The sequence below is a fragment of the Trachurus trachurus genome, assembly GCF_905171665.1.
Source record: "Trachurus trachurus genome assembly, chromosome: 12".
Lineage (NCBI taxonomy): Eukaryota > Metazoa > Chordata > Actinopteri > Carangiformes > Carangidae > Trachurus > Trachurus trachurus.
This window is the reverse complement of record NC_139908.1, coordinates 561,447-579,063: the sequence shown is the minus strand read 5'-3', so window position 1 is coordinate 579,063 and position 17,617 is coordinate 561,447. Positions and strand designations below refer to the sequence as shown.

At 44.4% G+C, this 17,617-nt stretch overlaps 2 protein-coding genes across 2 annotated transcripts in view; one reads left to right on the top strand and one right to left on the bottom strand.

The window, feature by feature from the left end:
• The window catches only part of ube2l3a (ubiquitin-conjugating enzyme E2L 3a), a 274,466-nt gene extending 273,637 nt beyond the window's left edge, over window positions 1–829 (top strand). The window contains exon 5 of the transcript XR_014595805.1: window positions 26–829. The gene's annotated coding sequence lies outside the window, so the exon portion shown is untranslated. The remainder of the gene's footprint in view (window positions 1–25) is intronic.
• A 7,080-nt stretch (window positions 830–7,909) lies between these two features.
• Window positions 7,910–17,617, bottom strand: tor4aa (torsin family 4, member Aa). Its single transcript, XM_083983296.1, has 3 exons — window positions 17,506–17,617; window positions 12,662–13,171; window positions 7,910–8,827 (listed from the first exon to the last, which is right to left on the bottom strand). Exons 2-3 carry the CDS (start codon window positions 13,169–13,171, stop codon window positions 7,961–7,963), a joined length of 1,377 nt encoding a protein of 458 aa, XP_083839422.1. The 5' UTR covers window positions 17,506–17,617; the 3' UTR covers window positions 7,910–7,960.

The following is a 17,617-nucleotide window of genomic DNA, read 5'->3' as shown; positions in this document are numbered from 1 at the left end:
ATTTTTAAAGTTTAAAGGCAATTAGGTCTGCTATGACAGTTTAAATTGTCTTTATGTCAAGTTGTCAGAACAAAAACATCTCAAACAATGTCAACTTTGCATCAAAAGTGACATAACTTACCGAATGACACTTAACCACAGCTGTCAGAAGTATTCATTGATGTTTATGACAGTGCAATCTGATGAATACCTACAGTAAAGTGTAACTGAAAGCTGCTTTTTAAAGTGCTGAGTGTGTTTGTTTTGTGTCATTTCGTGTTGTTGTGTTGAGGTTTGTGGACCATTGACTCCATAAAGTGGAAGTTGGAAGTTTTAAACAGTGGATAATAAGTCTGTCGTCTGTGGTCGTGGACGGACGTGGACGCTCGTCGTCGTCGTCGTGGCGATAGGTGAAACCAGTGTGGTGGAATCTTCTGGTTAGCGTCGTTTAACGTAGTTTAGTTCTTTTTTTTTTTTGCATTTCTACGACATTGTTTTCATCTATCGGCTGCTGCGTCCTCGTCGTCGTGTCGCTCCGTCTCGTCGCTGTTCGGCTCCAAATACCAAAACCACCGGCGCTCCTCGGACCTGTAGAAACCAACGCTGCGCTCTGATTGGACCACAGCAGCTGCTCCGATCTGATTGGACCAGAGTGTCCCACACCTATCACTATCACGTCTCTTTTTCCTTTTTTTTTTGTTTCGACTCTTCATGCATCAAAGTGTGTTTTCCATCTCATGTCGCCACCGTTTCGAGGCTCATTTTTCTTTTTTCTTTTTTCTGTCACGTAGACACAGTACCTCATTTTTTTTCCAATGTTAACTAAGGGAATTCTAATAATAAAGAGAAATCAAAAAAAACTGTGTGTGGACGTTGTCGTCTTTTCTTTGTCTGAATTAAAGATAAAAACTTAGTCTGAAGTTAGAAAAGGTTTAAAAAAAAATAGTTTTGAACCTCATGTGAATGACTCATGATGTTCAGATGTTGGTTAAAATAACTATTTGACATATTCAGGTTGAATATCGACACCACTCCAGCTTATATATATAAGCTTATATAGCTTACACTATATATACATATATATATATATACACTATATTACCAAAAGTATTTGCTCACCTGCCTTTACTCATTCTATGAACTGAAGTGCCATCCCATTCCTAACTCATAGAATTCAGTATGATGTCGGTCCACCTTTTGCAGCTATTACAGCTTCAACTCTTCTGGGAAGACTGTCCACAAGGTTGAGGAGAGTGTTTATAGGAATTTTTGACCATTCTTCCAAAAGCGCATTGGTGAGGTCACACACTGATGTTGGTCGAGAAGGCCTGGCTCTCAGTCTCCGCTCTAATTCATCCCAAAGGTGTTCTATCGGGTTCAGGTCAGGACTCTGTGCAGGCCAGTCAAGTTCATCCACACCAGACTCTGTCATCCACGTCTTTATGGACCTTGCTTTGTGCACTGGTGCACAGTCATGTTGGAAGAGGAAGGGGCCCGCTCCAAACTGTTCCCACAAGGTTGGGAGCATGGAATCGTCCAAAATGTTTTGGTAACCTGAAGCATTCAAAGTTCCTTTCACTGGAACTAAGGGAATTTATACACCTGGGGCCAGGCCAAGTGATTAGGACACCTGATTCTGATCATTTGAATGGGTGAGCGAATACTTTTGGTAATATAGTGTATATAGTGTATGTGTATATATATATATATGAAGAGAATAAAACACACACACACAATCACAAAACTACCACAGTGTTACACACATTAATGTTAATTGTTGAGTTAAGTGGCATGAAAAAGTGAGGACATCCCATTCATTTGCAGGTTGTTGCTTAACCTCTTAACTAAGGGAATTCTAATAATAAAGAGAGTCAAAAACTGTGTGGACGTTGTCGTATTTTCCGAATTCCTTATCTCGTCCAAATTAAAAATAAAAACTGAGTCTGAAGTTAGAAAAGGTTTTAAAAAAAAAGTTTTGAACCACATGTGAATGACTAATGATGTGTTATGTTATGAACAATTTGACATTTTCAGGTTGAATATTGACACCACTCCAGCTTAGTTTAGCATAATGGAGGGAAAACACACACACAATCACAAAACTAACAGTGTTACACACATTAACGTTAATTTTTGTGTACAGTGGCATGAAAAAGTGTGGGCAGCCCATTGTTTTATAGGTTGTTGCTTTCACTTTTTCATTTTAAAATTGTCAAAAACAAAATAAAATAAACTGATATTTATAAAATATTGAAAAGGAATTGCTTCCTGTTTAACATCACACCTTTTGAAGAAAAAAACGCTTCCATTTGCTTTTTGACAGAGTGCCCAAAGTCTTTCATGCAACTGTATTTACCAAAATCTTAAAACATTTCTTTAAAGGGATAGTTCAACATTTTGTCAAATTGGCCCATTGCCATAATCCCTATAGTCATAGCAGCAGGTTCGTTACCTTTAATTGTCGGTGCAAGCTGTTTTTAGAACGGCGGAGCAGAGCCGTGAGCTGCTCAGAGCTACGCTACGGAGGCTCATTATGGGATTTCTTGGTTTCCCTCATCAAACTCATCAAATACACAATCCAACAACTCCACAACGCTCTGGTGGACAAGTTGTGAGCTGCACATTCACCACGCTATGAGATAATAACACAACGTTACCACACAGAGTTGTTTTAGAGGGAAATACAGAGACTGCTGATGAAAAACTGTCCCTGAAGGCAACGTGCATCAGTGGTTTTACATGAATTAACAGTTTACAGATGAAAAAAACAAAAACAAAGAGTCTTGTCCATGTTTAAATGGTTTCTTTTTTATTTTAAGGCACTTGAATACACATTTGAATTTAAATTCTTATTAGAAATATTTGGACTAAAATTAAACCTGAAACTAGGACGTTAACGTTAATGAATCCACCAATTAACAACAATGAAACCTTAATGCTAGTGCAAGTGTGTGTGTGTGTGTGTGTGTGTGTGTGTGTGTGTGTGTGTGTGTGTGTGTGTGTGTGTGTGTGTGTGTGTGTGTGTGTGTTAACTACAATCAATGCAAAGACTGTAATGTTCTGTAATAAATAATAAACCAGCAGGTCTGAAGGTTCGTACGTGACAGAGGAACTTGCACCAGCATTAATAAAGCTCAGAGGGACTTCCTCTATCAGCCTGTTACTTCCTGTTCAGATGAATGAATGTTGGTCAAACATCCCATAATAACTTGTATATTAGGTTCCTGTTTTTTTTTCTTTTTTTCATATCTGTTACCACCAAACGAGCAGTAATGAGAGTCCTTCACTGTTTCCCATCAGTGTTCATGTCTGGTGGAGCTGCCGATACGATGATGTGACGTTGTACTGTAGTTAAAGGTTCAGTTCACCCAAACCAAACGTCCTCAGTGACCTCTGGTTGCATCCAGCTGTTCTACACATCTGTATGAAGGTGAATCAAGGTCACATTACTGATGTTGGTCCTCTAAGAGACGTCTGGTTCTGTTGGGTTCAGTCATTCAGCCCGAGGCTACGGTGGCTCAGGGACAAACTCACTGCAGCTCCAGATAAACATAAAGAGAAACAAACGTGCAACAAATCCAGAAAAGAACTTCATCGACCCGACGACACACAAGCTGCAAAACTATACAACACAACAGGAAGTGTTTCTGGGGACACGATACAGCGAGGGACCGGTCAATAAAGCAAGGGACCAGTCAATAGAGTGAGGGACCAGTCAATAAAACGAGGGACCAGTCAATAAAGTGAGGGACCAGTCAATAAAGCGAGGGACCAGTCAATAAAGCGAGGGACCAGTCAATAGAGTGAGGGACCAGTCAATAAAACGAGGGACCAGTCAATAAAGTGAGGGACCAGTCAATAAAACGAGGGACCAGTCAATAAAGTGAGGGACTAGTCAATAAAGCGAGGGACCAGTCAATAAAGCGAGGGACCAGTCAATAAAACGAGGGACCAGTCAATAAAGTGAGGGACCAGTCAATAAAACGAGGGACCAGTCAATAAAGTGAGGGACCAGTCAATAAAACGAGGGACCAGTCAATAAAGTGAGGGACTAGTCAATAAAGCGAGGGACCAGTCAGGGACCAGTCACAATAAAGCGAGGGACCAGTCAATAAAGCGAGGGACCAGTCATTAAAGTGAGGGACCAGTCAGGGACCAGTCAATAAAGTGAGGGACCAGTCAGGGACCAGTCAATAAAGTGAGGGACCAGTCAATAAAGGGAGGGACCAGTCAATAAAGCGAGGGACTAGTCAATAAAGTGAGGGACTAGTCAATAAAGCGAGGGACCAGTCAGGGACCAGTCACAATAAAGTGAGGGACCAGTCAATAAAGCGAGGGACCAGTCAATAAAGCGAGGGACCAGTCATTAAAGTGAGGGACCAGTCAGGGACCAGTCAATAAAGTGAGGGACCAGTCAGGGACCAGTCAATAAAGGGAGGGACCAGTCAATAAAGCGAGGGACCAGTCAATAAAGTGAGGGACCAGTCAGGGACCGGTCAATAAAGCGAGGGACCAGTCAGGGACCAGTCAATAAAGTGAGGGACCAGTCAGGGACCAGTCAATAAAACGAGGGACCAGTCAATAAAGCGAGGGACCAGTCAATAAAGCGAGGGACCAATGAGGGACCAGTCAATAAAACGAGGGACCAGTCAATAAAGCGAGGGACCAGTCAATAGAGTGAGGGACCAGTCAATAAAGCGAGGGACCAGTCAATAAAGCGAGGGACCAGTCAATAAAGCGAGGGACCAATGAGGGACCAGTCAATAAAGCGAGGGACCAGTCAATAGAGTGAGGGACCAGTCAATAAAGCGAGGGACCAGTCAATAGAGTGAGGGACCAGTCAATAAAGTGAAGGACCAGTCAATAAAGCAAGGGACCAGTCAGGGTCCAGTCACAATAAAGGGAGGGACCAGTCAGGGTCCAGTCACAATAAAGGGAGGGACCAGTCAATAAAGCAAAGGACCAGTCAATAAAACGAGGGACCAGTCAATACAATAGTCAATAAAACATTTTTTGGTTTATTAGAACGTCGATTCACATGTTATTGATCACATGGACTGTTAGCTTAGCTTAGCATCAGCCTTTAGCCTTTAGTCCCTCACTTCATTGTGTCCTCCAGAAACACTTCCTGTTGTCCAGTTGTTTTCTGAACGCGTAGCTTGTTTATGTCCCTGTGTGTGTCCTCTCAGGGCCACCGTACTTCTGCTGCTTCTGCACTTTGAAAACAATCTCTTAGCTCTAATTATCAGACAGACGTATCAGTGGAGTTTCCTTTCCTGCTGCTCTGAAGTTGCTGAACTTCGTAACGTTAATGTAACGATGCCGGTGAGTCAGAGCTTGTTCACAAAGCTGGAAAATCACAGTTAAATTAGACGAAGAAGCAGAGTTCAGACTGAGGATCACGGAGGTCTGAACCGAGTTCTGTCAGTGCATCAAAGACATGTAGACATTTATATTTCAGTATTTCACAGTCAGTTGGTCTGTAGGTTCATCCTCAGAGGAGCCTGAAGGTCTGAAGAGCAAACGATGACGTACACTACCAGTCTACCTTCTCCTTCAATGGGTTTTCCCTAATGTTTTTTGTTTTTTATCACTTCCTCCATTGTAGATTCAAACTGGAGACCTCAGAACTATGAAGGACACTGCAAAATCTCAAAATCTTACCAAGAATATTTGTCTCATTTCTAGATAAAATGTAATTTCTAGTCAAAACAAATCTAATTATATGGATGTCGGAATGGTGGGATGTCGGAGTGGTGGGATGTCGAAATGGTGGGATGTCTAAATGGTGGGATGTCGGAATGGTGGGTTGTCTAAATGGCGGGATGTCGGAATGGGGGGATGTCGGAATGGTGGGATGTTGGAATGATGGGTTGTCTAAATGGTGGGATGTCGGAGTGGTGGGTTGTCTAAATGGTGGGATGTCGGAATGGTGGGATGTCGGAGTGGTGGGATGTCGGAATGGTGGGATGTCGGAGTGGTGGGTTGTCTAAATGGTGGGATGTCGGAATGGTGGGTTGTCTAAATGGTGGGTTGTCTAAATGGTGGGATGTCGGAATGGTGGGTTGTCTAAATGGTGGGATGTCGGAATGGTGGGATGTCGGAGTGGTGGGTTGTCTAAATGGTGGGATGTCGGAATGGTGGGTTGTCTAAATGGTGGGTTGTCTAAATGGTGGGATGTCGGAGTGGTGGGATGTCGGAGTGGTGGGATGTCGGAATGGTGGGATGTCGGAGTGGTGGGTTGTCTAAATGGTGGGATGTCGGAATGGTGGGTTGTCTAAATGGTGGGATGTCGGAATGGTGGTTTGTCTAAATGGTGGGATGTCGGAATGGTGGGTTGTCTAAATGGTGGGATGTCTAAATGGTGGGATGTCGGAATGGTGGGTTGTCTAAATGGTGGGATGTCTAAATGGTGGGATATCGGAATGGTGGGTTGTCTAAATGGTGGGATGTCGGAATGGTGGGATGTCGGAATGGTGGGATGTCTAAATGGTGGTATGTTGGAATAGTGGGATGTCGGAATGGTGGGACGTTTGCATGTCCGAATAGCGGTATGTCGGAATGGTGGGTTGTCTAAAAGGTGGGATGTCGGAGTGGTGGGATATCGGAATGACAGCATGTAACCTTCCTTCATAGTTCTGATGTCTGCAGTTTGATTCTACAATGTAGAAAGTGATAAAAATAAAGAAAAAACTGAAAATGAGAAGATGTGTCCAGACTTTTGACTGTAGTGTACAGACCAGTTCAGTCACTTTGTCTTTGTGTTTAGAAGCAGAAAACCTCAAAGACCTGGATCAATAAAACCTGAACCTCCTGCGTGGAGGGAAACAACCAGAGGTCAATGAGTTGTTTGGACTTTGTCTGAACCTTTAAAAACCTGGTTTCTGGTCCGAGTGTTTCACAGACTCTGAAGCAGCCGAGTCGTAGCTGAACCAACTCTTTCCGTCTGAATGAACAAACCGTCCCGTTGTTTTTTTCTTCAGAGTTTCGACTCGTTCAAGTTTCCTGACGCCTCTCAGTCCCGTGGCTCTGCGTCTTGGGGTCATTCCTATGTTCCCACAGCCCTTTGGTCCCACCATTGGTTGGGTTTAGGCAATGAAGAAAGGAGTGGGTTAAGTTTAGTAAAAAGACCCTGTAGAGGCTAGACAGGCCAGATAGAGAGAGAGAGTCCAGTGGGAACATAGGGCTGAGGGAACATAGGCACGCTCCCTGTGTCTTCATGGTTTGGAGAAGTGAAGCAGAAGCAGCGTCTTCACAGCAGGTTGACCTTGGCCACCACCTGCTTGCAGCCGGTCTGCGAGTACTCGCGCCCCCCCACCGCGGGGTAGTACTGGATCTCCCCCGCCAGCCACTCGATGTTGGTACGGTCCGGGTAGAAGCCCTCGCGCGTTTAGGAATATATCGTATTTGTGTCATCCAGGCCTCACTGTGCGTTCACACCAAAAGCTTCCAAAACGTCAAAACGCCGGAAGTCAATTCATTTTCAATGAGAGCCGGTGACACTGAGCGTCCAAAGCTTCACCAGACGAGAAGTTGAGCCCTGGTTAACTTTAGGGTAATTAGCTATGACGCGGTTCGGCGGCAACCTGTCAGAATAGAGATGTCCTTCGGCTGCCTTTTTTTAACTCCTTTTTTTTGTATTTCTGCTCCCCAATGACCAGCACGATCGAACTTTGATGTCACATGACGAGCGGACAAAGCGGCTGAAAATATTTGCCGTTTTGGAAACTTTTCGTGTGAACGCACTAGGGCTGTCACACTATATGGACAACTGTTTCAGCTGTTTTATAAAAATAAAAAGTGTGTTATGATGTCCGATTTATGCGGCAGGCAAACTGTCGACAAACGAATACTCGAGTACTACTCGAATAGTGACCCCGAATATTCGGATAGTAAAATCTGCTACTCGTTGCAGCCCTAGAACGCACAGTCAGTCCCGTGGCTCTGTGTGTCTTCATGGTTTGGAGAAGGGGAAGTGTCTTCACAGCAGGTTGACCTTGGCCACCACCTGCTTGCAGCCGGTCTGCGAGTACTCGCGCCCCCCCACCGCGGGGTAGTACTGGATCTCCCCCGCCAGCCGCTCGATGTTGGTACGGTCCGGGTAGAAGCCCTCGCGCGTCATCTCGTCCAGGAAACACTCCATGACGTGTCCTTTCTCCAGGAGGCCGAGGGGCAACACGTCCGCCTCGGTCCACAGCCGGTGCAGCGCCTTCAGGCCGCCGCGGAGGATCGGCGTCAGCTCCTTCACCAGGTTGCCGTGGCGCCCGGCCGCCGTGGTCATGGCCATGGAGACGCTGGAGGAGTTGTGCAGCATGTGCTTGGTGATGTGGGCGTGGCCGAGGTTGCTGAGGAACAGGTAGACGGCGTTGAGGAACTCGTTGGACTGCTTGGACGCCGGCGCCACCAGCCGCCACAGCGCGTCCAGGATCTCCGCGTGCATGTGCTCGGCCTCGTCGAAGATGAAGAGCGGGATCTTCTCCTCCTCCTCGGCGCGCTCCACCGCCGCGGACACGAGCGCGGCGAGCTCGCGGGCGCAGTGCGCGGCGTCGGCCTCCTGGGGGCAGCGGTGCAGCACGTAGTACTGCAGCACCAGCGCCTCGCCCACCACCGAGCGGAAGTGCGCGGCCAGCAGCCGGCCCAGGTGGCTCTTGCCCACGCCGCTCGGCCCGTGCAGCGACAGCAGCAGCGGCTTGTTGTGCACGTAGGTGGACAGGTAGTCCCTCAGGTGGGACAGCAGCCCCTCCACCGCCCCCTGCTGGCCAAACACCTCGCGCCGCAGCGTCTTCTCCAGACCCTCCAGGTCGTAGCGCAGCACGTGGTCGTCCAGGTTCTCGATGGCATTGTACACCTGCAGACACACACAGACCAGGCGGAGTTATTACCCAGAATCCACCAGCCACGCTTTTTTTTTTCTTGGTAACTCTTTAATTTACAGGGCGCTATGTGATAATTATGCGATAATGTCAAGAAAGGACCCCTCAAAAATGAGATGGTACATCTCAAGGGACTATCCTATGAAAATAAAGTCACATAAAGAAATAGTCAAGAAATAACAATTAGTTATTAATGTCAATAACTTGACTGGTTTAAGTTTTACTTTTACTATAAATTAAAACAAAGAAGCAAAAAGGTAAAAACTGGTAACCCTATAATTAACGGGCCGTTATTACGTCATAATGTCAAGAAATATCCTACAAATAACAGTCAATTTCATTGTAATGTCCTGTTTTTCATAAAGGCAAAAGATTACACCTGCTTTTTATGCTTTGGATTTTTTGGGAAAGGACAGAATGTTTCTCCACCAAGTTATTTCTGGACTATTTCTATGCAATCAATCGTTATTTCTTGGCTGTATATTATTTCTCGACATTACTATGAAATTGACCGTTATTTCTAGGCAAATTCTAGACATTGTGATGCAATTATTTGTTATTTCTTGACATTCTCACGGAATTAACGGCCTGTAAATTAAAGGGTTACCATTTTTACCTTTCCAAACAAATCAACAGACATCTAAAACCACTGGGACATAATGCTGCTGCAACAAAACCATGTAGAACAGGAATGTCCAACCTATCATATTCCACAAAGGGCCGGTGTGAGGCTGCAGGTTTTTGTTCCCACCAACCAATCAGCAGCAGCAGCAGATTTGACCCATTTAATCAACTGATCTCAGTCTTCAAAGAGTTGATTGGTCAAACTGTGTTGATCTTGGTTGGTTGGAACAAAAACCTGCAGCCACACTCCGGCCCTTTGAGGAATAATAGGAATAGTTTGGACATGCCTCCACCCACCTACGATTAAGACTGTAACCTGCAAATACTCAAAGTTTACACTACACACATGTTAGTTAGTGGGCGTTCAACACATCTTATCCAGGTGAACTGCAGAGGGAAGCTTATAGATCTTTTCCTGGTGTTTCCATTAGATCGGATGGGATTTCTTTGCAAGATCATTTCTAAAGAAAAGTGGTTGTTGACCCCAGAACGTGATCTGTTCTAAAGGCAGAGTGGATCTTAACTCTGACAGACATTTACCTATCGTCGGTCTGTCCACCTCCAAGCAACTGCAATGAGTCTTTTGGCTGATATCTAAAAATAATCGTTGTTTCTTTCTTATGTTACAGTTGATTGCGTAAAAAAACAAACAGAAAAGGTTTTGTTTCTAAATGTAATTTAATCTCTAATATTTCCTCAAGTCACTGTTTCACTTCTTCCCTGAAGTTCTTTATTTGAGAATGCGGCCACAAACGGAGGGAAACTGCCCTTTTCCTTCTCACATTTTATGCAAACATCTGGAATGGCACCGTTGAATCTATTAAGTCTAACTGGAGTCATATAAGAACACATTAACCAGTTGTCCTGCAGAAACTGTAAACATGTGTTCACTGTTCACTGCACAACTCAAGTGTTTTTAAGACCTACTAAACTGTTTTTTTTCTCCCTGAGGACAGTTAAAGTTGATCAATGGCTCATGTTTAGTTTTGTTTCATTTCATCCAGCGTGAACGTGCAGCATGTTGAGAAGCTGCTGCGGTGTAGACCAGACCAGACCAGACTGGGACTCCAGATAAACGACTGGAGGAACGAGTCCGACACCGAGGCGATGACAGGCGGCAGCGCTGTTGTTTATTTCTGCTAATGGAGCGTCTAATCTCCTCAGATCTCTTTGCTTTGTAGTTCTAGAAGAGGAAACAACTCCAGTCCAAGTTTATTTCCGCTCCGCTGCAGACGGCATGAGACCACAACAGGAAACTCACAGGGATCCATTAAAGATGTTTGTGTTGGAATAAAAGGCCAGAGATTCGGAGCGATGCACGTGAGGCGGAGCAGATGAACACTGCAAAAATTCAAAATCTTACCAAGAATATTTGTCTTATTTCTAGTCAAAATGTCATTTCTAGTCAAAATAGATCTAATTATACATAAAATAAGACTTTTTTAGACACTTTTTAATTTTTTCAAGCAAATTTTCCACTTTAAATAAGTAGAAAAATCTGACATTGGAGCAAGTTTTTCTTTCTTATTACAAGCACAAAAAACTTGCTTTCACTGGCAGATTTTTCTACTTATTTCAAGTGAAAATTAGTTTGAAACAAGTGAAAATGATCTAAAAACAAGTTAATTTTTAGGTGCTGAGTCTTATTTTAAGTGGAAAGAGATTAGTTTTGACTAGAAATGAGACATTTTGACAAGAAATAAGAAAAATATTCTTGGAAAGATTTAGAGTTTTTGCAGTGAACCTCAGCGTCGGAGCAGCTGGATGTGAACGTACCGACAGGACCAAACACGTTTACACTCTGTGTTCTTCAGGTTAACACCAACTCCTCTTCCTCCTCTCTTCACTGCACATCCAGCTGCAACAGTCCATTCACTGCTTCTGCTCTGGGTGCGAACAGGAAGTCATGGCAGCTTAGGAACAACTGTTGGGATGTTTCACATAAAAACTACAAATTTGAACTAATGGAGATAATAGAGGAAAAATCAGCTCAATGAGGTTCTTTACTCTGCGGATTTGAGACAATTTAACCAATAATAGAGCTCATTTTTAAAAAATTTGAACATTGAAGTGTGATAGATTCATCTCACACTGTGGTTATCCACCAATAGATGGAGCCAAACAGGCTAAAAAGTGGAGATTCAACACTTTTAACACTTTTTTAGATAATGGATTGTGTAAAGATAAATGATATAATAACATAATAACATCTTTACCACAATATTTTATTGTGGTAAAGATGAGTGGTTGAAAATATTTGGGGAAAAATCAGCAAGTTGTGAAGAAGAAGATTGAAGAGTTGTGCAGATTGTTATAAAAGTAACACAACTCCTTTTAAATGTCTTGTTTTGGCTGAATTGCTTTGATCTAAGTTTTTATTGTATATTGAGTACTCAGTGGAGTAGAAACATCACTTTGTTGTACTGATGTATAATGACAATAAATGCTTTCTATTTCTATTTCTATTTCTCATGTTGTGATGTACAGATGAGCTCTCGGGGGCGTGTCCTCACACTGTGACATCACAATGGGGGGCGTGGCCACATGAGGAATTTATACCGTGTTTATATCTGTCCACATATTTGTTTAAAGGGACATTGTGTAACTTCTCCTGTTATCTCTTCACTAAAATCGATTATTTGGTTCTTCAGTCTGTTTTTCATTAACCAGTAATCCCCCCCCCAGGGTTAGGGTTAGGCAACATGAGCGGAAGCTCTCAGTGTCTCAGTTCACTGCTTTGCCTGTGTCTGTGCAAATCTTGCGTGATTTGCATTGACACCCAGTCCCAGCTACACTGGGAGCTTCTGCTACAAACAAGCTTAAAATATAGACTTATTTAATTTTTTTCTGAACAATTTCTCATTTCGGGGCTTCAATACAAGAGGGACATTACATACGAGCAGCATGGAGGTATCTGGATGTTTTTTGGTGTGTCTTTTTGTTACGAAGACAGTTGGTATCCATTTGCAACCGTTATATGGACATGCACTGCTACGCCGAGACCCCCTGTAACTCAGAGAAGCCACGGAGGACTCTGAAACTTCTCCCAGCCCTTAGTCCACATGAGGGTGAAATTTTGAGTGAACTATCCCTTTAAATATGAAGTTTGATGTTCTGACTGGAGCTGTGAGGAGACCCTCACCTGTCTACTTCCTGTTATACCATATATGGCGGTCTTGTCTCACCTGCAGGAAGACGATGGCGAAGAGCAGGTAGAGACAGTACTTGGCGCGGCTCTGCTCCTGCTTGGGCGGCGCGCGGCAGCGGCCCCCGTTGGGGAACATCACGCGCCTCCTCTTCCTCCTCTTCTTCCTCTGGGCGGCGGCGGAGGAGGAGAAGGAGGACAGGGCCGGCACCGAGGACGAGGGCGTGAGGCCGTCGAAGGTGAAGATCTTGGGGCTGGTTCTGGCCGGGGCCCCCGACGGCCCCCCCACCCCCACCCCCGCTGCCTCCAGAGCCAAATCCATCCGCCGCTTCTTCAGCGCCTGGTACTTCTGCTTGATGCGGATGACGGCGCGGAGCGACGAGGAGAACGAGGACAGGCTGGGGACCGGGCTCGCCCTGTGACTCTCATCACGCTCTCCTCCTTCTTCTCCTCCTCCGTTCTCTCCCTCCATCTCTCCCTCCAGCTCCTCCTCACACTCACACTCTCCGTCCGTCTGTGAGGCCGAGCTGCTGCTGTCCTGGTCGCTCATCTGCACACACAGACACACACACACACAGACATCGGTTCAGGTTTAGTTCATCTGTCCTAGACATTAAAGCTATCAGTCAGCGATCCGGTGGTTTTGTCTAACTTCCTGTCAGCAGATGGAGTTAGCAGCCCCCGCCCTCGTCCCTACGTCACCACATTCACGCGCTTTCTCCCCGGCTTACAGCAGACTGACTGACAGACACTGCCTGTCAGTGGCCGCTGAAACCAGATGTCTGTGCTGAAACCAGATGTCTGTGCTGAAACCAGATGTTTGTGCAGAAACCAGATGTTTGTGCTGAAACCAGATGTCTGTGCTGAAACCAGATGTCTGTGCTGAAACCAGATGTTTGTGCAGAAACCAGATGTCTGTGCTGAAACCAGATGTCTGTGCTGAAACCAGATGTCTGTGCTGAAACCAGATGTTTGTGCTGAAACCAGATGTTTGTGCTGAAACCAGATGTCTGTGCTGAAACCAGATGTCTGTGCTGAAACCAGATGTTTGTGCAGAAACCAGATGTCTGTGCTGAAACCAGATGTCTGTGCTGAAACCAGATGTCTGTGCTGAAACCAGATGTCTGTGCTGAAACCAGATGTCTGTGCTGAAACCAGATGTTTGTGCTGAAACCAGATGTCTGTGCTGAAACCAGATGTCTGTGCTGAAACCAGATGTTTGTGCAGAAACCAGATGTCTGTGCTGAAACCAGATGTCTGTGCTGAAACCAGATGTCTGTGCTGAAACCAGATGTCTGTGCTGAAACCAGATGTCTGTGCTGAAACCAGATGTTTGTGCTGAAACCAGATGTTTGTGCTGAAACCAGATGTCTGTGCTGAAACCAGATGTCTGTGCTGAAACCAGATGTCTGTGCTGAAACCAGATGTCTGTGCTGAAACCAGATGTCTGTGCTGAAACCAGATGTTTGTGCTGAAACCAGATGTTTGTGCTGAAACCAGATGTTTGTGCTAAACCAGATGTTTGTGCTAAACCAGATGTTTGTGCTAAACCAGATGTTTGTGCTAAACCAGATGTTTGTGCTGTCGGTGGCTGCTGAAACCAGATGTTTGTGCTGAAACCAGATGTTTGTGCTAAACCAGATGTTTGGGCTGAAACCAGATGTTTGTGCTGAAACCAGATGTTTGTGCTGCCAGTCGGCCTCAGACGTGTGTTGTCAGTGCCTGGACTCTATGTTGGACACGGAAAGTTGCTGCATAGCGTATAACTGGAGCAGAGTGGGTGAGTTGTTTTGGTCTCTTTTCAATAGAAACCAGGCTAAGCTAACAGATGTTTGATGCCTCGTATTATGGGATGGGACCCTGTTTGTACTGTTGATGACGTTTGGTGCTGTTCTGAGCATTATTTGTGGCTGTAAGTGGCTTTTTGATCGGTGGCTAGTGGATCCGTGTACTGCGCCTGTTTGTTGGACCATGTTGGACCATAACCATGATTTCTGACTTCAAAACGTTTGAGATGCAACATCGTTTTGTCTCAAACGCAGCATCAGAGTAACAACATGCAAAGACACTGATGAGATACAGAATACAGAAAACAACTTCAACACTTTGACACGTTGAGCTGCAGAAACTCACAACAGTAGAAACACGTCTGTTGTGTTGTGAGTTTCTGCAGCTCATGTGTCAAACTGATGATGTTCATGTTTGTGTGTTTTGTGTAGTTGCAGTGCGTTGGCCCCTCAGGGCCTCCGTAGCTCTCAGGTTAAAGGCTTTAATGAGGAGCTGCTGATTGGCTGCTGAGGACAGTAGTGCAGCGTTCAGCAGCTTCACAGTGTCGTCATCGTGTGTTAAATATTCTCCATAACTTCAGGATGAGTCACAGAGCAACACGTCGACTCTCTGACACTAAATAAACCACAGAGATGTTTCATGAGCAGCTGATTACTGAGTTTTAAATAGAAGGAAGCAGGTTGGGTGCTAGCAGTTTCCCTCCGCTTCCAGTCTTTATGCTAAGCTAAGCTAACCATCTCCTGTCTGGAGCTTCTTACTAGAATATTTTTTGTTTATTTTATCGCTACTTTTTACAATTTTTTGTAGCTTCTGTGTTTGCACCCGACACCACGTCCAGTTCCTTAGTAAGTAAAAAGTAAAGTGAACTTTTCTGCTCTTGGCTATAACAACTTCTCTGATTAATGCAACAGCAGCGTTATCAACTGTTTGACATATTATTCTAAATGTAAAGTTTAACTAAAGCACCACGTGTCCTCTCATGTGCAGCTTCCTCCTCCTCCTCCTCCTCCTCCTCCTCCTCCTCCCAGCTGGAGCAAAGACATGACTTTTTCTTTTCTTTTGTTTGTTTGTGTTTCATAGTTTTTCTATGTTGCACTGTACATTTTATTGTTTCATTTCTAATTTTATTTTTCTGTATTTCTCATTGTTTATCTTGAGTTAATGTAATTCTATGATGAAGGGAGTGGAACTTTGTACAAGCCTCCTAGGCTTCGTTCCCTCCTTGCACTGTTTTAAAATTGTGCTAAATAAATCAAATCAAATCAAACATGACACAGCAGCTCAGAGGAGGAGGAGGAGGAGGAGACTGGAGCCACAGCTGGATCAGATAGACATCCAGCTGTGGCTGAGGATGATTCCTGATAAAGGCGCGGTGGTGTGTGTGTGTGTGTGTGTGTGTGTGTGTTAAATACCTGCAGCCAGATCCAGTTTCTACAGAAAACAAAGCTCCTGCATGATAACATCTCTGAGCTCAGATTCCTTTCACTAAACTCCTCAGTTCCTCATCGGCTCAGATCTGATGATTCAGTCTTTTAAAGTTTAACTTTAAACTTTCAACTGCTGCTCAACTTCCACATGAACTCTTCTCCATGTTGTTTCCTCTCACATGGTATTTAAATCAAGAGAAACGTGAGCAGTAAAAGAGCTGCAGGTCCTTTAATAAGAAGCATTTTAACAAACCAGCTGCAGTTTCTGCTTCGTTCTGACCATTACAACCTCTTAAATCTTTAACCTCTTTTCACGTGCTTATAGCTGAGAACTTAAAACTTTATCTATTTTCTCTTATTTTACTTGTATTTGCTCTTGCTTTTAACTCTGTTTTTAGTGTTTTGTTTGGTTTTATTCTGTTTTATGCTTCTTTTTTGAATGTTTAGTCTTTATGTAAAGCACATTGAGTTGCCTTGGTATGAAATGTGCTGTATAAATAAAGATGCTTTGCCTTGCCTAATGTTAAATAACTCACATGATCTAAGGTTTATATGTATATATGTGTGTGTGTAGTCAGTTTGTATATAGACTATATATGTGTCAGTTTGCAGAACTACAGTCATCCTGTTATACAACCTCCTCCTCCTCCTGTTGCAGAACTTTTCTCTCTCTGAAAAGGAGGAACTATCGGTTACACCCAGAGGTGGCCGGTCGGGTCAGAAGAAAAATGTCACACACACACACATGCAACACACACATGCAACACAATTAGTGACACCATTAACAAGGAACTTTATGGTAAATAAACTTCCTGACAGAGCAGCAGAGCAGCGAGGGGGGAGGAGGAGAGAAGAGAAGAGGAGAGAAGAGAAGAGAAGAGAAGAGAAGAGAAGAGAAGAGAAGAGAAGAGAAGTTCTTATTCCAGTGAAAGTTCAATGAACTGACTCTGAATCTTGGCTCAGAAACGAAGTTGATTCTGGTGAAGTGAGTGTGAAGCCTGAAGGGAGGGAGGGGGGAGGAGGGGTAAAGGGGGGTAGAGAGGCGTCGGTATCAGTGTGTAATGTGTGTGTTGTCTGTGTGTAATCTGTGTGTGTGTTGTCTTTCCTCTGGGGGGGGGGGCGACCTGAGAGGATCAGCTGCATACCGGACATTTCACCGCTACGTAGCTACATAGCAGCACTTTGATGTTAAACATGTAAGAGTCAACAACATGCATGGACCTGCACACACACACACACACACACACACACACACACACACACACACACACACACACACACACACACACACACACACACACACACACACACACACACACACACACACACACACACACACACACACGCTGGGGATTAGCAGCAGCTTTCTGGAAACGTCTTTTTGGAAAGCTGCTGCTGTTCCCCACAGAGACAGAAACAGAGTTATATTGTTCTATTGAAATGTCTTTGTAAATAGTTTGTACAGTGCTTTGGCAATGACACATTTCTGTTCATGCCAATAAAGCTAATTGAATTGAATTGACAGAGACAGAGGTAGAGTTGTGGATGGGAGCAGAGCAGAGCAGTCAGACAGACAGTAGAGGAGAGGAAGTTGGAAGTTACAGAGAATTAATAAAGTAAACTAACAGCATGCATGAGCAGGAGAAGATGAAGAGGAAGTTGCTCTCACCTTGAAGTGTCTGTAATGTTCCAGTGGAGGTTGAAGAGCAGCTAGATCCAGTTCAGGTCTAGGTTTAGTCCAGGTCCAGGTTTAGTCCTGGTCTAGGTTTAGTCCAGGTTTA

Coding starts and splice junctions, on each gene's coding strand:
- tor4aa (XM_083983296.1), bottom strand. CDS start 13,171: ATGAGCGACCAGGACAGCAGCAGCTCGGCCTCACAGACGGACGGAGAG. Junction 8,828..12,661: donor TCGCCATCGTCTTCCTGCAG/GTGAGACAAGAC, acceptor GTGTGTCTGCAG/GTGTACAATGCCATCGAGAA.